This window comes from Anopheles gambiae, chromosome 3, assembly GCF_943734735.2.
Source record: "Anopheles gambiae chromosome 3, idAnoGambNW_F1_1, whole genome shotgun sequence".
Classification (NCBI taxonomy): domain Eukaryota; kingdom Metazoa; phylum Arthropoda; class Insecta; order Diptera; family Culicidae; genus Anopheles; species Anopheles gambiae.
The window spans coordinates 17,243,629-17,268,692 of record NC_064602.1 but is presented as its reverse complement, the minus strand read 5'-3'; the positions used below and the strand labels follow the sequence as shown (position 1 = coordinate 17,268,692).

Genomic DNA, 25,064 nt, shown 5'->3' with positions numbered 1-25,064 from the left:
TCTCTTCGATTTTTCTTCTCTTTCCGTTATTTTCTTTTCATTGTTGGGCCGCTTGTTTTATGCCGCCGCTATTTATGCGCCGGACAGTGGAGCAAGCTGTCATCGACAACGAGCCAACAGCTGGACTGTATGCAGCGGCACGCCGAGGGTTGCGGTAGCCTCTGGAGCAAACAAACGGAACAGCACGGCAATGGTAGCAGTTGCGGCGATGGGCGCCGATCCATTCTGCAGCCATCGTTAGCAGCAGGATCCTCCAAACCATCCACAGCGGGCAGCTCGGCAGCGGCCGCAACCGGAAGCGGTGGCGTAACCAGATCAAGCTCGAACGAATGGGTCGTGATTCCGGTTTTTGTCGACATCATCAAGCTCGCACTGAAGGCACGGGAAGATTGCTGCGTAAGGTGAGTGCACAGTGCTACGTCCACACACAGGCATACCTGTAAACATTGAACCCCCGCTATCCACACATACGACGCGGAATGTCACAGGTCGTTGCAAATCGATGGCAAGGCAACATACGGAATAGCTCTTCGACAGTCGAAATTACTCACATTCATGTTCCATCATCAGGGGACTGCCAGAAGCTATTTACTATTGTGTGCTATTTATCTTAAGCTTCCCTTCTCCCTGCTCTCTACCATTATTCTCTTACTTTTTTTTTGTTCAACAACAACATTACACACACACAACTCTTCCCACAGGCTTCCGAATGGACACATAAACATGACAGCGTTCGATCGATTGGCGGCCATCGTCGGAGCATTTACCAAGCACATGATCCAGGTCAATCAAACGCTACCGGACGTCGGACAGTACGCGACACTCTGTCAGTTCATGCAGAGCTGTAAGCTCCTCAACGAAACAGGTGAGCAGCTGTGTTTGTTTGTTTGCCATTCTCTCTTTTATTTGTTTTTACCGCCCACCGCACCCAGTGTGTGCCTTGTGCGATAGTAAAGCTATGATGCTCTGAATCGAACGAAATGACAAATTGTGTGGGAATTCTCGGGAAGTGTATGTACATGTGATCTTGCTGCTATTTTTGTAAATTAATACCATGGACAGTCCCTAATGTCAAAGAACATCAACCATCACTTTATCAGCGAGTGAGGTCCTGTTCCTCATTTTTTGTTTTTCCTCTCTTGCTCACACTCATCTCAATTTCCATGTAATTGAACGCCGATGGCTTCCGGTTGCGCCCGGTGTGTCGTATGTGGTTGGGTGTGGGCGGATGGTAGAAAAACTCGTTTTATGTCATTATAATATTAAATGGCAGCTTCATCGAACAACGATTGTGTTAACGTTCAATCAAGCGTAATTGAATGATGTATTTTTTGCTTTCATAAATGCTAAAATGAATTTCACGATGCTTTTTCCCATAAGTGAACAACCAGGCGTCTCCATCAATTTGCGCTTTCCTGCGTCATTTCATCAAATTTGGTCAATGAATGAGCTCAAACAGGCGTAAAGTTTTGGTTTTGAAAACAACACATTGTTATGTATTTAAAATAAAATCAGTAAACGATAGAAAGTATAGTATAAAAGGTTTCAAATGATTATTACAATGAACCACCAGGCTTCTCCATCATATGTTTTATATATTTTCATCGTAGCCCTCGTTTAAACACCGCATTATTGGTTTAAAATAAGTGCATGAATATTGATTTTTTGTATTTAGATACCAAAATCATAGAATATTTGAATTATTAGATATTCTTTTTCTGTAAAGGAACATGCTATAAAATGTATTTATTTTTTAGAATTATTGACAATACGGAGCCAGCTGTTATTCTTTTGAGAGTGTTCTATCATTTCATTTCTTTTTTGTTTTTTTTTTCAACGGACAGTCCAAATTCTGAGACGAACCTATCCATCATTGAATAAGCAAGCAAATAACATTAACATTTAATAATATTATTATTAGAATATTCAATGCCCCTGACGCACAAAGTACCAGGCGTTTCCATTGGCGCTAAACGATGTAGTGAATACTCTTTTTAAATCCCATTGATTTTAATGCACAATTTTTTTACCAATACCTTTTAAATGGCCACTTTGCTGAGCACAATCAGTACCACCCTAACCGCTAATCTAAATAACATCCCATTTGATAAACTCTCCCAACATAAAGTCCCCAAATCAACTCTTTCATCTACCGCACAAGCAGCTATTTAATCGACCGTTTGATCTTCAACCACTTTTCCAACGCACTTCTAAAGCACACTAAAACATCCTCGAACAAACAAGCGCTTGGTTGGCTGTCAGTACTTATTGTGTGTTGTACCTACTCTCTCTCTCTAAAACCCCCCCGCAATAAAAGCAGCCCGTGCGCATAGCAGTGTGGTTGGAGGCACTATTTTATGACGCTCCAGAAGAAGGAGAAAAAAAGCACAGCAAAAGCCAGCAAATCTAAAAAAAAATCCTCATACCTCGATTTTTGCTACCGGTAACCGCAAAATGGCTACAACAAAGCAAAAACATAAATCACTGGCCAAACCTCGGCCCGACATCGACACGACAAGCCACCCGTAAAAGCGACCGTTTAGTGTGCGCATACAAATTGAATGTGTCCTACCACGTGTCCACCTCTTGCTTGCTGGCGTTCTTAATCTGCTGGCGAAGCGCTTAAAAATCCACGCTCAGTACTAGCATGTTCTGTGAGCGTGTGTATCAGAGGTATGGACCACAGCAAAGAAAGAAAAAAATATGCCTCAAAATATGAACCTCATTCAGACAACAACGCCCAAACTGAACAATCGCGAAAAGCGAAAAAAATAGCTCACATCGACAAATAATCGCATCCGAGAGCGTTCGATTCCGTCTGTCTTTGGCATCCGGATTGCATCCAAGCACACACACACACACATATTTTATCAATTCATATGCATTTATCGATGATGTTTGCGCCATCCACTAGACGGCAACGGCCAGTGAAGATCCAGTACTTCGAATAGCATGTGCCTGTTTGTATAGCCTTGCGACCGTGGGTTCGGACAAAAATTGCCATGTTCTGCAGACCGCAAAGTAAACCCCCTGGCCCGCGAGAGTAGTGTGCATGTTATTTATTTTTTATTTCCTTGTCCAAAACAGCTGCCATGGTTTTTCTTTTACTTTCCCCGGAATAGTTTCCGATTCAGTCTCTTTCTCTCTATCTATCGCACGTTTATTTGTGCTGTAAACAGGTCCAAAAAAAACTAGCGGTGGTAGGAAAATTCGTTTAGATTCAACATCATGCCGGCCAAAAACTGTAGAACAGTGTGCTTTTTTTCAAGACAGGGAAAATCGGATAAAAAAGGCCGACCAAAATGTGAAAGCAGAAGCGAACACACGAGCTGAGTGCGATAAAAGATACTGCCATTTGTTTGACAGAGGGGAGCAAAAAACAACAACAGCCAACTACTTCCCACCGACTGGGCCACATCCGGCACATATTTACCTAAGCTCATGAATAAGTCCAACCGTTACCCACGGGGACAGTTGAACGTTTCCAAGAGTATCGCAGTGCCGAGCGCGGGACGGCGAGTTTACGGGCCGGATTTTCACGTTCAACGCGCGCGCAAAAATCATGAAAATGGGCAAGAAAATATCACAAGCCTGTTCTCCCATTCCCCCACTCGGCAGCGCCTCTCTATTGCATTGGGATTTGTCACGAACGTGGACGCTTCCTGCGCGGAGGTGTTCAATGTTTGGGAATTTAACACCATGCTCCCCATTCACACCTCAATTCGGCTGCCCGGAGGGGTGGGAGGAGGAAGCAAGGACAAAGCGGCACCGCGAGCGGAATTGCTGATCCTTCGAGGATGAAACAGCCACCTGCATCGTGTGCATATGCATTTTTCAGCAGCAACGGCAACCAGCGCCCGAGCAGCTTAACAGCTATCCCACCCCAGGGAATGCCAACAGAGAGCAGCAATGGTGTCACTACACGGACAGTGACCATGACTCGCCAAAACCCAGCGATACCATCTCGCTTAGAAACCGATACACCGTCCACTGGGCGAAACCGGCGCACTATGACCGTATGAGTCCCCAACGTTTCGAATTTCGAAGATGTGCAACCACGTATCGACAGAAAACAAACCCCGTGCCCGACCGTGCCTACCGATCCTGGTGCTGAACTTCGGCATCGTAACTTGTGCGAAACACTTTTGCGGAAAAGCACGTCGACCTGTGCTGGTGCTGGTGCTGAGGGGGGAAATGAAATTTGATCCCCGTTTGCAACCGAATTGGATTTTAATTCCCCTTTCTATGGTTAAATATTTGCACAACCCACTGGCTAACGGGCAGCAGCGTAGCGCACCGTCCGTTCCGGTGCGATTGTTCTTGTAATGGAATCATTCGAACCGCAAGGGGATGCGTTTCCAATCGAACGTGTAACAAGTTTCACTAACAGTGGTACAGGAAACTTCCGGAGCCTTTAGACTAATTTGTTTATACTCTTTCCTACTTCGAGTGTTACATATTGGTTACAATGAATTGAATTTAATTCATTTGGCTGGGCCACTCAAGGTGACACATAATCTCGTATGCGAATACAAGCATATGCGATGTGAGGCATTTGCCATGTTTAATACAATATTAAAATGTTTTTACTTTCGATATTCAACAATCTGACTTACATTTATAATTCAAATATAGGTTTTATGGCTCTTAACTAACAATAAAACAATTATTATTAAATCACAATTCTATAATTTCTTCTAAGTATTAATTTTTAGATTTTTTTGCAATATAAAGAGCAAATATCAATTGAAATATTAATTGATAATTCAAAGATTATAGCTTAAAAGATTGATTTAATACTCGTAGTAGCATTTGAAACAACTCACAAACGCCCAGAGGATACTCATTCATATAATTAACCCTTTGATAGTCTCACGATTTTTAGGATATACACAAACCCATAATCAAATAATGACAAAAAGTAAATAAAAAAAGTAATGTTTTCCCATTCTGCAAACTGTTTACACAAAAGATAAATAGCAAAATGTGTCATTATCATCTTTTTATCTTACTCCCCCTCGAAACGGACGTTTGAATGACGATATAATTGTTTGATGACCCAAGATTTTCAAACCCATTTTCTTCCAAATCTTGCACATTTCCTCCGGATTATCGGTTTATCCTAAAGCAACTCGGATGCAAAAAGGACTCTTCAATATTCAGTTTTTACAATTTACAATACGCTTAACAGTTTGGATTCATAATAATAGCTTTCCAAGTATTTTGCGTATGAAATTTCAAATGCTGTGGTCTAATGAGTTAAAGAGAATCCAATTCTTACAAAACGCTCGTTTTGGAGCGAGACTCTTTTACAGCCAAATGAATACTAAATAGTTTGGATTTATAGATCGATAAAAAATTTCAATATTATTTTTCAACAATGTAACTAACTTGTTATACTTCGAATCATTCATTTATGTTCTGTATTACTTATGAAAGCTATAGCTATAGCTTTTAATCATTATTTTTTAGGCGATTTTTTTCTTCAAGTTTCCATTCTTGTTTGCAGTATCAACGCAATCATGCTGCCCTATACAGGCTTTCGAGACTTATTAGTACCACGGAGCAGGATAGTCACTCCTTGCTACAGGGAAATTGGACCGTTGAGGCCTTTCCATTATCAAAATACATTTCCACGAAGAAACAATTGCTTATTATTAATACTTTGAGCGCTTTCATTATGTACTGGCTTTCTGCGGAGAACACAGTACAAGATTTTTTTTTCTTTATTTGTATAGAGAGCTGGTTTGAGCTGGTTGGCATCATTCACCTCTAAGTACAAGATAAGAGAGTGGTGAGAGCGTTTCGTTGGCTAACGATCGTTCACTCTCTTTCTGATCCTCAGAGACGATGTCGCTTCTACAATACTCTCTCTGTCCTCCCACTACAATACGTTCTGCTGAGAGTTGCTGTTGGATCAAGGAGTGAGAAAATGGTCGTTGATCGAAATCGATCCACTCAGAGCCCAGAATGCTAAAGACTTAAACAATCATCTACAAACTACCGGGCGTCTCCATTGGCATCGGATTAAAAAATAAAAAAAAGAATCCTAAGCATGATGTATACTTTTACCGCTAGCCTAATATCAAAGTATTTATCTGAACTCCAAGCCCCTCGACAAGAGCATGATGAAAGTTGAAAGATTTGCTTGAAGCAGTTACCTCGCAAATCATCTGCCTCTAAAAACATGCTTTAAAACATAAAGCAACATAAAAGCTCAATCTTTAATCATATTGCAAATGATTAACATTCTCGTTTAACCTGTCCAATCTCCCACAATGACACCACATCAAGCATCAAGCACAAATGACAAAAAATAAAACTAAACCAGCATGGATTATGGCAACATAAAGCAAAACTATCACATACCAAAGTGCTTGAGCAGCTGCTCACCCAGTGTCACTGACTTTCAACCGAAAGCTTCGATATGAATGTTCTCCTTCTCACCGTCCCCACCATCGCACACCAAGTTTCCCATCGCTCGCAGTGGAATTCCAATAAAAATTTCCAACTAAAAGCAGCACAACAATACCGAAGTAAGGTTCGCTCGTTCCTTGGTTCGCTCGGTACAGTCGCACCGAAGTGAGCAATGAGCGTCTTAGCTGAATGGGCACACATTCCTTTCACTCCCTCCCCGTCGGTTCTCGCAAGCAGCCGGCATTTCCGGCGTTTAAGCAAAGCTTCCAGGATGAGCAGCATTCCGCGCCAAATAGTTAATAACATCTATCAGTGGCAGCGCCACAGCTGGAAGTATTTCTTTGAACTGCATTGATCCGGAGGTGGCAGTGGCTTTGGGCAATCCTTTCCCCTGCTCCCTCGGCAAATTCTGCACAGCTTAACTCGCTGTACCGTAATGTTGCTGTCTGTGCTGGCCATGCTAATAACCTTAACAGATGCGAGGAAGGTAAAAATATCAATATTAAATAAATTATAATTCATACGCTTCAATTGTCCTCAAATTTCGACCCGCTTGCATGCACGTGCCGACGTACTGGCTGGTTTTTTGCAAGTAAAGATGAAACACGGTCAAAGAAGAAATAAAATAATGCTACTATTTTACTACCTTTTTACCTTTTTTGTGCACCGCTCGAACACAACTCGTGTATTTAAAAAATGCAAATACAATCCCTTTTGCAACTACAACCAACACACACACACACGATGGACGCGACCGGGTAGAAGAAGTTTGCATAATAAAACGCGAACAAATTTCACCCAGACAATATGCATCACCCATGATGAACCTTGTTGTGTTTCTTTTTGTTCGCTTTCGTCCGTTCATCATTTTGCTAGCCAAATCGAGTTAAATGAATAGAATGGCAAGTGAGAAAACGAGGGAGAAAATAACAGCATTCCTCACACCCGACCCAAAACCAAAATAGAAAGGGAGCGTTGTATCAAAATTAGAATAATCAACGGAGAACAGTTGCAATCGTACGAGAAACACGCGATCCGAGGGGAAACATAAACACAAAACAAAGCAAAAACCACGACAGAGGTGAAACAGACAGAGAGAGAGAGAAAAAAAGGGGTACCTCAATATGGAAAGTGCAATAAAAGTGAAATAAAATTAACTAGCATCTTTCGGCCACGGGTACCGCATTAAATTAACATCCAAGCGTAAGCATGCACTTTCAACACCAACCAGCATTTGGTGCTATCTTTTTTCGTCCTATCGTACCAAAATGGATGATGCTCGTGGTCTGCAAATGGTTTCTACACTATGCATTTGTGAGTGAGTGGTACCCTTTCCTTCCTTTCTATGTGTGTTTCTGTTTTTCCACTATTTAATTTAGTTTTGGTTTTATGGACGTCTTGCTGTGTGTGTTTGTTTACATTTAATGCGTTAGAAGGAGTGTAAAACTTTGAAGACACCTTTCAATTATGGGGGCGGGGGGGGGGGGGGTAAAATTGTGGTAAGTGCGCTCTCGTTTCAAAGCAAAACTTTATATCTCTTTCATTATGCTTTGAACCGTTGCTGCTTAACCATAACGTTGGAAATGGAAATGATTGCTACGGCGATGGTTTTAGTGTAATACCCCTTCTTTCTCTCAAAGAAAATGAACATCACTGACCATTACACTTCTTCTGCTTTTCGACACTATTACTATAATTAACACAATTATAATTAACGACACATAAACTATAATTAATGTGCACTTTACCAGATTCATCTAAGAGAAGACCAATGATTCACGATTCCCAATGTGCTAAGCCTATAAATTCATAAAAACAGTCCTAAGCCGGCCTTGGTTGCAACACCAAATAACAAAGCATAATATTTAAAGTACAATTGATATCCTATATTGGTTCGTTAAAGAGACCGATTTTAAACTCGAAAATAAAATTTAAAAAATCCTTTTGCAGAAGCATTCTGAAATTGTTAAACACTTTGATAAATTGGTCTAAAGTTGTTAACTCCCTTTTGATACTCTCCGATACTTAATGCTCCCCTGCATTTCATTATCGTTCATAGCTGACCTTGGGGTATCTTTTGATAGTAAGCTCTCTTTTAACTCGCACACTGAGTAGCTTGTTGGAAAGGCAATGAAGAACTTGGGTTTTCTCCGTACCATTACAGCTGACTGTTTTGATCCTTCATGCCTAAAGACGCACTACAGAAGTTGAGTGCGCTCTATGCTCGAATTTGCCAGTGTGCAATTTGCATCCCACTAGTAATATTATGATACATAGAATTGAAAGTGTTCAGACAAAATTCAAATGTTCTTCAAATATTTTTTTTCGTGGACCGGCTGCTTCCATGCCACCATACAAAGTGCGGTGTCAATTACTGGGCCTTGACCCATTAGAATGCCAACGAAATAAAGCTTAAGCTATTTTCGCTTCTTCTCGAAATTGATTGTCCCAACTTATTAGCTAAGATACCTGTCCATGCGCCTTTGCAATCACTCCGTGCCAAAGATCCATTATTGATTCCTGCTCGACGCACTCGTTAAGGCCAATACGATCCTTTTCTTGTCAGTATGCATAACTTTAATTCGTAATTTATTCACTTTGATTTTGATATGTCTCTTTCATCCTTTCGTACTCGTATTGCTGCGTTGGCTGTCACGCATCCCTCTTTACTGTAACAATTTTACAGTTTGTTTTACTCTCACTCTGTGATGGGATCTGTAGAATTAGTTTATTAGATTATATGTACGATTAGCATAAGCTTAGCTTTTTAATATTGTTAAACCAAAAGGCAGACTAAAATAACGAAATAAATAAATAAATCAAAAAAATAAGTTCTATTGCAACCAACTAAGCTACCCATCAAAATCGATTGACTTAATGTGCATGGTGTCATACTGAACTGATTATTACAAACGGCAAGAATGAAAACAAATCTATCTCTTAAAGAGGCTTAAAACTCAATTACAAGCTAAATATGGCGCGAAAAAGCAATGCTGAGCAATTCTGAAAGCATTACTGAATAAGTCAACACCATTTTAGTATCAATTGCATGTCATATTTCTGTCCAAATTCCGGTTTTATGTTGTTTTTTCGAAACACTAATCTCCTTTTAAATGTTATATATCTCAGCAAAAGCCTTCCAACTCAATTTCAAAGAAGCTGAGCCTACAATTTCTTCCGCGACATTGATACAATCGATATTGAAAGTAGCAAACAATAATGTAATGCAAAATGAAGTCAACAAGAACGCGAAGAAAAACAAAAACCTTCCTATTTCGTTCAATTGCACACTGCGGTTGGTGATGCACCAACGCACAAATTCCAACCAGAAGCTTTTACACTGCCAGCGACGAAGAAGAACGGGCGCTTTCAGAAACAGCTAACGAAACTAATCAAAGTTGGTATAATCGCAACTTTGATCCGATGCCATCGGATCGGTTTCTCTTCAATCAAACCCACACACACACACACACACACACAAAACCTCCAAAGCAGAATGATGAAGGAGCCAAGGATCATCGCCGGCCACAAGCCTGACCAATGCTGCAGATTGCTTGAAGTTGTGATTATCTGATAAATGGACTTTTCTCCACTTCTTTTGTCGCTCCCCTCATTTCTCCTCCCTCACTGAGTGACATGACCGCTGGCGGTCCGTTGTCGTTGCAGTGTCGCTTTTTGTCTTTTTATCCAACTCCAAGCCGGATGCTGCCTCCTGTCCGTGCTTCCCATTCCAAGATATTGTCACTTTTATCTATGCTTTAATCTTCGGGAAAGTGGATGAAAGGCGCCGGGCGAGGGATGCTGCAGTTAGAAAACTATCAATCTTTTCCCATCCATCTTCCACCTGCTCCGAATGCAACTAGCCCGATGACAGGGCTTTTTTTTTGGGTTACACGCTTCGAGATGAACTATCATGCTTTTGTTTTTCATCGCATTATTTGGTCTCTCTCGCTCCCGGGCCATACTGCAATCGAACATACAACCACAAGCTCTGTGCTTTTCCCAACCGCAAGCTTAATTTAATTTAACGTAAACCGAGATAAAAACACAACCACACAAGGGACAATAATGCTAGAAGGCGAGCTGCGTCCTGTAGCTTTGACTATTCATTTTTAAGTTTGCACACACAAAAAAACTGAAGAAGAAATTGCAATCCCTTTCCTTTCGTGTGCCATTCTACGTCCACAGACGTTCTTACTGTTCGGTGCGTTTTTTTGTTTTTTTGGACAAGAAGAATGTTACCGTCCGGGCAATGTGCTGGAACAGTTAATAAAAATGCCATTCCAAGACACTCCCAGCCATAGCGTGAGCGTTGCCCTTCGCAACGATGTGGATAATAATGACGTGGTCCATCCGGGCCCGAGTCCTTTGCACACGGTGCCGCTCTTTCAGCGAATGATTTCCGGGAAGAATAATATGCTCCGGCTGGCCGAGCTACCATTGAAGTGCATTGAAAGTCGCTGCAGTGACGCTCAAGCAGCGACGGCAGTGCAATGTTTGGCATTCGCAACCCCATTCAAGTGTGCCGAGGTCCGGCTTCTTTTCCAAGGGGGGGGGAGAGGTTATCTCTCGCTCTCTTCGATTTGAATTACTTCCTCTTCAGCGTACTCCGCTTCCTCGGTAATGGCGAACGGTTGAATGGTCATCGCCTCGAGGGACGGTACAAAACTGGTACTTTTCTTCACTTATTAATAATATTTCCTGCCCTCTTCTGTGTCTGTTTTTTTTTTGTGTGTGTCCTTTTGCAGAGCTTATGCTGGCATCGTTCGAATGTGAAGCACCGACGCCAGCCGAGAAGGAATTGTACGACGTTGCATAGCATTTGCTTGTGGTGGTGCTGCTCCCGCTGCTGCTCTTCTGCCAGCCCTCGATGGAAGCCCGCACGTTCCAGCTATTTCCCAAGGACAAGGAACTCCTACTGCTCCCGGTGCTTCTATTGCTGCCGCCGTCTGTCCTGCATCACTGCAGCGAATATGATTGTTGCACCGGAAAAAGCCATTCTCTGCAAGTGGATTGCAATTCGATTGGCAATCGGGACGGATATCGGGTGCATCAACGCGGCTGCACAACTGCATCGAATGCTCACTTCCGCCGACTGCTGGTGTCCTAGCTGGACCGTCGTCATCATCATCACCCGTGCGTTCCAAACGGGGAGGAGGGCATGTATCCATACATCATTGAGGTTTATTAGGGTTTCGGAGTTTTTCTTTATTTTCCTTCGTCTTCTTTTTGCTCGCACCGGACACTGTGAGCTGTGCGAAACAAAGGGAAATAAAATTTTATTTCCAATTACCCATAAAACAAAATCTTTCTTCATCGAAGCAGAGGAACAAAAACCTGGATAGAAACAAGCGTACACACACACACAGCATAGTAGAGTCTGTGTCTGTGCCTGGCAGTATGTCTGTAGGGTATAAAAATTGTAAAAAAAAATAGCTAACGATAAGAAGGTGTGTGGAGCAGGTTGGGGGGGGGGGGGGGGTGGAGAGTAGGAAAGAGCAAAACGGGAAGTGATAAACGGATGAGCGGTTGTTTCCAAGCCAGTGAAACGGATGATTGTCTTCGGCGTGAGTAAAAGTATGTTATCCGACAGCGATCCCAATCCAAAAGCTTGCAAACACCATGGCGGAAAAAAAGCGTTTGCAACGCACATCCCAACACACCCAATCCCTAGCCGATCGTTGATTTTACTCCCGGTGTTCTTTTTTTATCTGTATCATTACATAGTTTATTGTAGCTGCAGCTGGACATAGCGCCGGCACTGTTTTATCATTTTCTCCCGTTCGTTCGATTTATAGCGAGAAAAGAAACAACCAAAAGCGAAAACAAAGCTCACACTGTGGTGTACTTCCAAAGTGCAACAAGCACACGTTCGCACACACAGGCGTAAGGGTGGAAACAGTTTCACGGATAGATTCACTAACGATGTCACACGAATGCAAACAGCAACCAAAAAAGATAGCAATGATTAAAGAAAATTTATCGTTTTATCGAAAACACTCACACACGCAAAGTGTATAAATCGTTTAATTGGTTTCCTCCCCCCTTGGGAGCGCAACCAACGGGTCGCAATATCCGCAATAGCCTTGTGGCCTATCCGTTGGTGTGCCAGTTGGTGGTGCTGGTGGCAGGTTGGTGAGCGTTACGTTTTGCAGAAATTGTGGGTAAGTAGGATGAAAATTAAATTCATGCTTTAAAGGATTTGCTTACAGGACATTGCCGTACATCCGATCACATCCGAATGGATTCATTAAAAACAGTAATTACGACAGTTGTTTACAGTTAATTAAAACAAAAACGAAAAATGAGCATTATTCAGCACTCCAAAACGTCAATCAACAGTTGACCGGTTTTAACTGAGAAAAAGAAGCGTTTCAAGCATTTCTCTATAACTTTTCATGTTTTATAGTTTTACACAGCTACATATACATGAAGAATGAAGGAGTTAGCCCCAACTTGTCCAACTGCTACTTTAATTTTGATTTATATGTTTAATACACCTGTTGATGATTTTTAAACAGAACTACAGACTGAGATCTAACTCAACTAACAAAGACGAACACACACAAATACACACAATAGCTTATCACGCGTAACAAACGGACTATAAAGTGACATTTCTGGTTCGAATGTATCACAGACAACGTTGAGTTGCTTGAAACTTTGCCTACAGCTGATCGAGATGGTCATAATTTGTACATCGATCTTTCCATTTAGGTCCATCCAAAAAACCGAAGACATTTCCCTGAGATATATATTGCTCTTCAATGCTTGCTAATCAAAATGATACTCCAAATAACATTCTTCCGGGAACCCTTCAACTGTGAGAAAGTCTCGGCTTTTACGGTTGAACTAGAACAAGAGAGGAAAATCACGATCCAATGCATCACATTCCATCATAATCAAATTGAAAAATACTTATCCTTCCTATGGTGCAACGACTATTTTGCCATTTCAGAATAATAAGTTCTGTGTATGGGATGCAATTCAGCAGTATTGAAGTCTTTATATTGGATCTCTAGGACGTACATCTGCTCCATTACAATCGTGATTTACAATTCAATATATCTTTTATAGTAATCGCAATGGCTGAAGCAATATTTGTCTGCCATGAAGAGTGTACGAGCCAACAATCCTAATCCTAAAGCTCATGTGTTTCATCTTCAAATATTAAATGACTCTCCTGGTACAAAAGGTTTCAACATTCAAACTAGCAAATAAAGCAAATATGCGAAGTGGAAACCATCGTGCTACTTTAACAAAACTTATCCGTGGAATCTGATTGATGTTAATATTTCATACATTTATGCTGATTTAACGTTACCATTTCACTTCTTGTCTTTCAACATCTAAACTCACCAAACTTATATCACCGATACGAGCTGCCATTCTGCTATCCTCGATTGACAGCTGTTTTCCATTCAAAAGTACAACCGAAATACACAAAGCACTTGAACCGTTCGCTTAAAAGTTCCCTCCAACCTTCACCCAATTCTGGGCAATAAAAAGATCACTGTCCTTCCAATGAACACGATCATGCACACAATCTATAGAACATGCTTGCAATCTGTTTATATTTACCCTTTTTTGAAAGCAGTTTGCAGCAACTACCGGCTGCACTTTAAACCAGTTCGATACGGCACGCCGCACTCTGTTGTGCCGATGAAAGCCCACTTGAACGGAAGGCTCATGGATTATCGTTACCACCGATAAAGCCATACATACACACGCCAAGCCAAGTTGAAAGTGAAATAAACGAGCAATCCACAGGGAGAAAAAAAACGTCACAAAACATTGAAACAAACTGTACTCACATCATCGTGCCGATTATTGCATTGAGCCTGCCACGAAAAGACATTTAATGCTTCGCTCATAAATCCTGACCACTGTTTTGAGCGACAGAGAGAGAGAGAGAAAGGCACACGCTATTGATGGTAACAAAATTGTTGCAGTGAAAACAAAACAGTAAAAAAGCACGCACACACACACGTTTCAAACAAAAGCCCATCAAGTCACGAATATTTTCGATAAATAAATCGCATCAGCATCAGCGTATTACAAGCGATAAATAAATCGCATAAATTTAGCTTACAGCTACCAGCGCGCAGCCCAAATTGCTTGCGACCACAATGAGCGAAATAGCTCGTAAATAAAACCAACAAAAAACCACAAACAAATGGCATTTAGTGGAGGGGAGAAGGACTGTAGAGTGGGTGGAGGAAGGGTACCCCGGAAGCGCCATTGCACCACCATGACAGCCGGGGAATTATTTATGCACAATGCTAATGCTCCCTTTTTCACAGCTGTTTGTGCGCAATGTTCCTCCATACTATGATCGTTTTTTTATATTGCATTCTGTCCGGGACGTGTTCGACAGTGGCTGAGTGAGCCGCGGGAAGAAGAAATCATTCAACTTTTTTTTTCTCGTCCGCCCACAGTTCATCTCATTGCAGGGTAACCTCCAGGGGCATGCGTAAGTCATCATTTCCCTCACCGAAGGCCAATGTTACTTGCAGTGAAATTAAAATTCCTACCAGCACACCCACATGCAGAGGACGGGGGGGTGGGGGGCTATAGGGGTTTTGCAGTAGGGTTGGTTATTGAAAAAGTTACCCGCGACCCACACGTACCACCGTAAAACTTTCCACGTGAAATCCCTCAAGGGAGTGCGATGGAAGTGAAAAAAACCCTGTCTCTCTCTCTCTCTGTGTCCTCCTCATCTTGGCTGATGCTTTAAGGGGTTAAAATATTTATGATGATTGCCAAACAAGCACATCATTGCGATGCGTTTCACCCCTTCCAGCGAGCGTTTTCGATCGATCACTGAACGTTATTCCGAACCTCCGATACTTGTTGTAAGCCTCGTGCCGAACCGCTCGAACCGAGTATGTTTTATGATGCTTGCATTGCACAATAAAACATGGCATTAAATGTCGAGCGGCGGGACGGGCCGGGGACTCAGCCGCCGTGGGTGTGTAAGAACAGCATTGCCAGCAATTTCTTTGCGCTGGATTTCGCTTTCGTTTGGCCGTTTCTTCTAACCGCGGTTCTAACCGTGGCTGGGCACACAGTGCAGTTCATGGCGATCCATTAGGGCGGATCAAGCATTAGGGGCAGGAGGGAGCGAACAGTAAGGAAATAAAAACAAAAACAAGCCTGGGATCGGGGGGCATAGCGGGCATGCGAAGGATGTTATGCTTATTTTTTGGAAAATAATGTATGGTATCATAATTCTTTTTTATGGTGTGCGACTTTAACATTAATTTCGTCAATTAATGCAAAGAACTGAAGAAAAAATCTATGAAATGTGATGCTCGAAATTCTTTTAATGAGCATATAGCAAAACATGATAGAATAACGAAACAATTTGTGCTACAACATCACAGTGTCTGTGATCTCTTGCAGTCGATGATGGAAAAAGAGCACAAGCTTAATTACTAAAATTATTTACAATTAAATAATTCGAAATCTACGAATAATAATCCTTACACACAGTCAAAAGCACAGCCTGCGCCGGCAGCACAACCCTAGTTCAATACAAATGGGACCAAACATTACCGTGTTCACCTTTTCCTTGAGCTAGTTTTTCTTCATTTCCTAGAATATTACGGCTGGGGTACATTGTCCCTACTGGATACTGTAATTTACAATTGTCACTAGCGCATCTGGCGGCGGCTAACCGAAGCATTTTGCCAAACAATTTGAAGCCGCTTCAGAATATATGTTATTTTTCCATGTTTTGTAATTAATTCGAATGAGAAAAGTTTTGTAAAAGGTAGATGCACATGTCCTGCACGGATTGCATCCATTTCCATGACAAAAAAACGATGGAAAAACGACTTGACTTCGGGATTCGGCGTAACCATTCCCTCGATGACCAAAAAAAGCTTCCACCAGCCGCCGCCAGATGCGCTAGTGAAAATCGAAATTACACTAGCGAGTACGCACAGTGTCCCCCGGCCTTTATAGTTTCTCCATGGGAATTATTGAACAAAAGTACTCGTTTGCAAACACTTTTTAGATATTTGCATAACACGGTGGAAAACTCATTCGCATCGTGCGATAAATTACATCATATTGAATTTCAACTAACATTCAATAAAGCTCATCTTCAATATTCATGGATAAGACTTGGCTATACAACACATCTCAAGTGTTTGATTTCATTTTAAAGATAAAGTAAGGTCGGTATAATAGACACTACAGGTCCACTTGACCCCGTCGTTCCATTCATAAGTTAACCGACCGCGATGCTTCCACTGCAAAGTAAACCGAAAGTAGTAGGCTTTCTCTTTCTCTCTCTCTCGTTTGCGATGCTTAATGAAGATGAGCCGGAACCGAGCCGATGGAGTCTACCGCTACCCTGCCCCAAGCACGGAAACGGGACGGCAACGGAAGGCACAAACAAAACAATCCGTTCGTTCCGACCGTGTCGTTAAGTTCAGACGATAGTTACCATAATGTGCCATCGGAGGTATAAATCTGGTGCAAAGTGCAAAAGCTCTCGGTCGGTCGGGAGGGAGCGCCTTCATCACCGATTAGCCCGGATGGTAAAAAGGGGGGCAACCCATTTGTGGCGCAGTGAAGCAGCGGAGTGCTAGGTTGGTCGGCTGGTTGGATGGTGGTAAAAATTTACGAAATGTTATCCTCTGTTACCAACGCTCGGGCCTGAACCCGACCGGTCGCCTGTCCGGCCGAAAGTTAGACTTGTGTGACTTGTTTACACCCGCAGCACCCGCTGGTACGTGTATGATGTGAGAGCATAAGTTCAGCATAAAGAACATAACGGCTCCCTCTTCTTCCACTTCTTGCGCCGCTAGATTGACCCGGAGTCCCATTAAGAGCACTCGTTTGTTGGAAGGTTTTTTGTTGTTTGTGTGTGTGTGTGTGTGTGTGTGTGGTTGTCGAAGGAGATGGAGTTTGCTTTCACAGACGCAACTGTTTTCATTCCTGCCTTCTAGCCGACAGGCTTGGGGGAAAACCCCAGAACCCAGCAGAGCAAAGAAACGACTAGCCTTAGATGCCTTCCCGTTCTCGTACCTTCAACCGTACCGAAGGAAGATGTTTATGTTCTGTGCTGTTCCGAGCGAAAATGAAGATGAAAACTACCGGCTTTTCCCACGACGATCCCCACGGGAGAACGCTCCAATGGTAACCGGTCTGTGGGCTGGTTGTGTGTCGTTTGGAATTTAGGAAGTTATCATTCTCCACCAACCGTCCGGCGTCCGTGATAGAACCCACAAAAACTTCTTCCCAGCGCCACATTTAGTCCCACTGTCCCAGGCTGAAAGTTTTTGCAGCCCCTCATCGGTTCCTGGTATTCCAACTAAACAAACATACCATCTGGTACCATTTACTGTGACCGATCAACGCATAGTTGCAGCAGAACGGCAACCTACCAACGGAAATGGAATACACCGTATCTGCTAGCGTTCTAGACAGCCCAGCCTGGAATACAACCTGGAAAGAGAAATGGGAAGCGAAAGCTCTCTCCTCGAGATTCGAGCCAAGCCACAGCACCACGGCATAGATTTATGAAATAGAATTGTGCAATAAAAATTAATCACAACAAATTTCTACAACCAGAAGACGGTGCAGCGGGCAGCACATCGTCTGCATGTACGCTGCTGTACGACCGAGGAAGCGTTGCAGCTGGCACGGTACCAATGATTTAGGGGCCGAATTGGCTAAAACATACCGAAAACATGCCTCGAATAAATAAGCGCTACAAATCACATGCACTCCAGCACGAAGTGGAATGCATTTGCGATTTGTCGGTGGGTTTTTTATCCGTTTCGTTTCTTCCTCTGTTCGATCTATTTAGATGTAACGAATCTGAATTAGTTAGATGTAACCATTGGTGTGTAAATAACATGCAATCAACTGCTTGCTGCAATGTTGAAGTTTATTTCGGGGCTGATTGGGTTTGTGTGAGACTTCATCTGAGCTGATGTATCCGATATATGCATTAGAGTTCCCTAGCCAAAATTTGAAATTAATGTTAATATAAAAAAGGAGTTAAGCTAAACTTTGTTTTTAAACACAAAAAAATAATCCATTGATTTAAACCCATTAAAATAATTCTAATTTTTCAGTTTCAATTTTTAAGTGCATTCTTCCCACTTTACGAATAAGCTACAACAGCGTACTCATTTTTCCACGGCATGTGTTGGGTAGTGAAAGCAAATCTGATGACTTTATAATGAGGTCTGATTTTGTTTTTTTTTTGTCCGTTTTCGTTCATACATCAGGAAAATATTGTATTACTTTTTCTGCTGATATCACATTCTAGCTTTGTACCAAATTTGCACCATTAATTTATACAGTTTGTAAGCTGTTTGAACATCATGTGTAGCGATCTCGGCCGCCACGATTCGTATTCGTAATTATAATACGTATAATTGCGACTAAAGGCGGCAAGAAGAAACAGGAACGAGATCGATTGAAGAGGACGGCGGAGATCGATTGATGAGAGATCGAAGAATCGAGGCAGAAGCGATGACGGAAAGAAGCGAAACTTCAGTGACGGGTTGCGTGTAGTTCGGAGTGGCGGTTAAATTGTAGCGGGAATTTGAATATAATAATTAAAATTTGTTATAATCGTAAAGAAATAATGTACAACCGTTTCACATGTTTTGCCACATGTGTAACAAACACTAAATAATGGACATTTCGATCACATCCTGGTGAATTTGGTACACCTGAGCCTCACAACTATTTACTTTACGAGACTAATATCTTTGCGAAATCATTTTGAACGTAAACCTACATGAACTTCGCCGTCAATATGAATCATTTAAATTTGTTCCACTCTAGCTAGTCGAGTTCGAGAAGAGGACCATTCGAATACGTGGTAGTGGAGCATGACACAACTGACTCAATCGCCCTTAGCGAGTGGGTTTACGGTATTGCAGATAAGAAGAACCATCTATCTTTTAGCTTGAGAATAATAGCTGATTTAAAGCATATATAGGATAATATGATCATACTGCTAGGATTTTGTCTACAAAGAAGACGTCCTAAGACGATCAGTCGAACACTCTTTTTATGAATTTGCAAAATATAGAGCTCTCTAATTTAATTTAATTAAATAAAACTATTTCCTATAATGCAAAGTCAGATGAAATTAATCAATTTTGTTTTAGAGAAGTATCACTTTACGTTTACACATACCTAATCTGTTAAGCTCCGTTAAATGGGTAACGATGTTGAAAATTTTGAAAGATAGTTTTCCCTGTTTCCCCTTAGGAATGCTAATGATATTGTAGGATAACAAATTGATCATAAGCATTATATTGTAATAGGACATGTTTTCACAATGCTTCAAAATCACATCAACAGCAAACTCCACAATCTCGTCCCAAATCTAACCTAAATCTATTTGATTTTTGTAATATGCATTCTCATCAATTGCTGATCGATCGACCCTCGCTCAACAATACCCATACCCCATTCGTCCAAACAAAAACAGGATATCCGATTTAAATGCCACATCCTTTCAGCAACCACTTAACCACCAAAAAGCGACTCAACAATGTGTATTATAAAGAGAAGAAAAAGGAGAAACCAGTTACACCGAATGGTACACACAAATAACACACAAAAAAAACACACAGCAATCGAACAATAATAAAAGTTCCTAATCTTATCATGACAGCAAAAATTAATATTAACTTCAACCGTTGTCAAATAAAGCCCGAAATGTCTTGGAAATATGAAAACGGTACGCCTGGTCGTGTTGAGTCGAGTGCGAGCAGCGGCAGGATAAAGCAATAACCCTCATCCATGACCATGACCAAGGACACTTACAATCTTGTTCGAAAAACGGATCCCCTTTCCCCCCAAAGTGAGTGAGAAAGAGAACAAGAGAAAGAGAAAGAGAGAGATACATAGAGAGAAAGAGAGAGAGATAAGGGGGCCAAATCAATTCGGCTTTGGGCGCAGCAGGAAATGTTCGATATCTTTTCGGAGGGCGAGCTGAAATAAATTCAATTTACGATAACTTTCAACAAGCTCAAGCATCACACCATTCGATTTGTAGCGCTTATATTTTTTTTTCTCTATCTCTCTCTCTCTATCTCTCTCTCTCTTTGAGCAATAAAAAATAGAACGTCACTCAACAGTAGCAACGACAACAGCAACAAAAATGAGCACGAAAAAACCGACCCGGTAGCAGCCGATAGAAGAAACCCTTGGCAATACTACTACAACAATCCCACAATCGTCCTTCCCAGACATTCGGTACGATCGCATTCGTCCGTTTTCTGCTGCTGTGCCATTTTTACTGAGTAATGCATTTTTTCCAATAAATAGATAGAAAAAAAACGAAGAGGAAATAACTGAGGAAAAACAGCATTTTCATCCGCGTGCGCGCTCGCGCCCACCACAGGAGCAATCAACTTTTGCAATTCGGAACAAAAAACTTTTCCCGTGCTCAATGTTTGGTGCTCATTTCAAAGTTCCAGCCTCGTAGACGAAGCCAAAGCAAGAGGAAGAAGAAAAAGAAGAAAAAGACCCAGCAACATTCCAAAATCAAGCCCCCTGTACAACCGCTCGTCCACCCAAAAGCTACACTATTTGGCCAAGCCTTCGATACCGTCGCTTCCGGATGAACAAACTGGACACCCGTTTGATAAATTCTTCACCGTTCGGGGTGTTTTGTTGCCTGTTTTTTTTTTTTTTTTTTTTGCTCCTACGGCTGTTCCAACTTACAATTACGAATGGTAAAACTTTGTTTTCCGTTCTTGCAAGTTGTTTAGTTTAGCGCGTATTGAATCGTTTTTGGAAGGACTGTTCCTGTGTTAGATTAGGTTTTAAAGAGAAATTCTTGGAAGGTTATTCCTAGAAAGATGCGGGGTTCACAGTTGTCCTTAACGGAGAAAAGGAAGATCGTTCTTTAAAGGAAGGCTAGTATTTGACTGATGTTTTCCTTATTTGATTGGAGTTTGATTGCCAGGTAATTTTTCATTTGAGATACACAGAAGTAACTCGCCTCCGCGGCAATACGGACACAAACAGTGTCAGTGTTTGGAAAAATAAGATCGATTTTTGTTTGTAGCTTCGCCGCAATGTTTTGATGACGCATTTTTCTCATTATGCAGCGGCGAAAAGAGATCAAATTTTTTAGAACATTGAGTTTTAATTGCTGATTATTTGGAATCGGTTACCAGCTTGCTCAATTGGGTTTTAATTTAATTTTCTGTGCATGAAATGTTTATAATGAATTGTTTATTTTCGTATAATGAATTGTTTCTTGAATTCATCAAACGCAACCTTCTCACTAAAGGGCTACTACTGAAAGAGACTGTTGTGAACGTTAGTCACACTCAGTCGTTAATAATTATTAACAATTGTTAAGGTTCAAGCTACCAAACTCTAACTAAAGCATGAAGTTCTATACTAAGTGACTAGTCACCGTTTATCAGTTATTTTGCTAGTACAGTATTTCTAACAATCATTGGACAGTCACGATCTAAACTTCTTCTTTTTTAAACACCACTACCAGTGTTAGTAGCATTTGATTGTGGCAGTTGTTCCGATCGCATGGCAGGATCTTTTTTTCCTTTCGCTGCCATACGATCATCATCAAATTTGGTCAAACTGGGCTCTGTCTTGCTGCAGGTGTTCTGATAAATGCTTAAGAACTAGGAAGTGCAGTTTTACATATTTCACAGATATCCCTCTCAACTACAGTGGAGCGCCGTTTATCCGGACTCATCGGGGCTTGACCTAGCCTGGATATGCGAATAACACGGATAATGAGTCAAAGAAATATATATTTAAGCACAAATTCTTGATTTTTGTTTGAATTTATCTTATGTTTTGATACAAGTTAGCTAATTTTTATTAACTTTATGTTTTTCTAATGAGAATATTTGAAATTTGCCATGAATTATAGTGTTTTTGGTTATGACAACGTACTCTGATAACCGTTTTTTTTTCAAATACCCTCCTCGGAATGCAATGTCAGCTTTGTATTAAACTGTCATTTCTCAACAGCACGGATAAACAGATAGCCGGATAAAAGACATCGCACTATATTCTTGTTATGATTTATAATGCAAAACAAAACAAATGCAAGCGAACGTTAAAAAAATTGGATATCTCTATAAATTCAACAAGAACTATACTTAAGTTGTAGTCACAAAAGAAAATAATACAAAATCCAACTGGATATAAATAAAACGAGATTAACCATAAAATATAAAACTAAACAGGTCTTCTCCCACTGTTTCAAATACTTTTTTTCTAAATAGCTCTCTAAAACTAAAATTTACACATTCCACACGTTTAACAGCATATAAATAACTGCCCAACAAGCGCACCGAATAAAACACTCACAGAAACTAACCGTACAGCACACGCAAGGATTTACATTAACTTAAACTGGGCTACAAGAAGCAAACCCCCCCCCCCCCCCCCCGGCCTCTGACATGCGAGAAGGAAAACTTCATCCACCATACGGGAAAGCCAACAAAAAATAGAAAAGCATAGAAAAAGTCGATACGATAAGCGAGAGGAAAGCGAGCAAAAATGCCAAAATACAACAGTCAACACGACGGGTGAGAAAGTTTTAATTTAATCTTCCCATGTCCGTGTGTAGTGTTGTACCCCCCCCCCCCCCCATGCCCCGGCGTTTTTCGAAAGCTTCCGAGTGTACCGAGCCCCTTTGTATGCTTTTTGTCCCTTCATCACCCCCCCCCCCTCCCCTCTCTGCACTCTTACACTTCCACTGTACATGCGGAGCATTATTGCACTACTGCTTATGGTTAGTTTTCCTCGAATGTGGACCACCAAGTGCACATCGAACTAGGAAACTAGGAGAGAGGGAGAGAGAGAGAGAGAGAGAGAGAGAGAGAGAGAAAAAAAAAGCAGGATCGAAATGCAACAACAGCTAAAAATAAAAGGAGGAGGAAAAAAAGACCTTTTAAACTTTTCTCCACACCACAGAACAAACGGCAAACATTGTAGAAGTGTGCAAAAGGGAAAAAGCCTCCCCTCAACTCCCCCCTCCGGGAACCGACTTAAAAGCAAATACGTCCCAAAGTCGTCTTACGATGTTTAACACTTTGCAGTACAACAATTTTTGTCCCTGCAAATGCACCAGCGATGCGTGCCGGTTTTGGTTGCAGGCAGCTAATGGCTACCGGAAGATGGTAAAAGCCCTGCCGCCAAGCATACAAAGTACGAGCGGAAGTAAGGGATGTGCTCCTGTGTGTATGTGTGTGTGTGTGTGTGTGTGTGTGCAAAGACCAACGATCAAAGCCATTATTGTTTTCATTATTCTACCAACGATCAGCATCTCGGTACCATCATCATCTACCGACACACCGCACTCGGTGCACAGGAACTTTGCACCAGCGACTTAAGTTTTAACACGTCCCCAGGACATACCACTGACCGTCAACACGGTAGGTACTCACGTAATCCGTTGCCACAAACACACACACACACACACACACACACACACACATACACGCCAAGAGGGTTGCTGTCCTCTCCCTTTCCTTTGTGGTATAGCTTCGGACAAACGGCAAAACCTAAAAACAAACAAACAAAGATGTAAAACCTCGGCTGCTCTAACTTTATACTTCGCGTCTTAATTAAACTTTCGCAAAGAAGATTACGTTTTATGCTGGTTAAATCTTTAACAGCAGCTAAAACTACGAGCAGCGGGAAGAGTGTTGGTTCTTTGCATACTTACGCTAGCTACGCGCTTTGATGTCTCTTGGCCCTGCTCTCGATGGAAGGGAGACTAAAAACTATTTGCTTTTACTTTCAGTATGTAAAATCGGGCCAGGGGGCCTTGGGCTTGATTAGCTGGGTGTCGGACACTACTGCGAACTAGTTATTATGGTCTGAGAACTAAGAACTCTAGGACTAAGCAATGCCTTTGGGCCGCGTTCTGTTCCTGTCCGTGGTACCTTCCGAGATACCCGATGCGAATAGGAACGTTTAACTCCGTTCCATTTCAATCCATGTATCATTTCTAGTTCCGATCGGTAGTTTCAACTCAGTTCAACTACTACGAAAATCGTCAGATGAGGCCATTTGTGTTTGATCCCAATTTAGATTTGATTTGTCTTTATATAAAATGGATATTTATCTGTTCCGCTATCTGTGCCTATCTAGGTACTACTTGTTCCTGTCAGTAAGTCTCTGTTCCTTTTTCTACTCTAGGTTCTTTCGTACTAGGGATGATAAATATGTAGTTTTCATCGGAATCGTTCCCGGCTAGCTCCGAAGTATTCTGGAATCGATTCCAGAAAGTAGGTCCGAAGTTCGTTTCTGGAATCGATTCCAGAATTGGCTCCGGAATAGGAATCGGTACCGGCATTGGTTCCAGAATCGGCTCCAGAATTGGCTCCGCAATCGGTTCCGGAATCAAAATCGGTTCGGAAATCGAAATTGACTCCGAAATCAGAATCGGCTTCAAATCGGAGTCAGTATTGGCATCTCCATAAGAATAGGCGTTTGGGTCCAATGATGCTACGTATTGATGAAGCAGCAAAGAATCAAAATTTACTTGTTAACGATTCATTCTGATAGTGATTTCCGGACTGATTTCGCCTCTGAAACTTCTTAATTCAAGAACTGATTCTCTTTCTGAGCTAATATAATTTCTGGAGTCAATCCTGATTCCGTTA

At 41.6% G+C, this 25,064-nt stretch overlaps 1 protein-coding gene across 1 annotated transcript in view; it reads left to right on the top strand.

The window, feature by feature from the left end:
- LOC1275634 (ras-GEF domain-containing family member 1B) overlaps window positions 1–12,422 on the top strand; it is a 46,077-nt gene extending 33,655 nt beyond the window's left edge. The window contains exons 9-11 of the mRNA XM_061663124.1: window positions 88–401; window positions 702–865; window positions 11,166–12,422. Coding sequence (XP_061519108.1) covers window positions 88–401; window positions 702–865; window positions 11,166–11,236 — 549 coding nt within the window. The 3' untranslated portion in view covers window positions 11,237–12,422. The remainder of the gene's footprint in view (window positions 1–87; window positions 402–701; window positions 866–11,165) is intronic.
- Window positions 12,423–25,064: the final 12,642 nt, after the last annotated feature.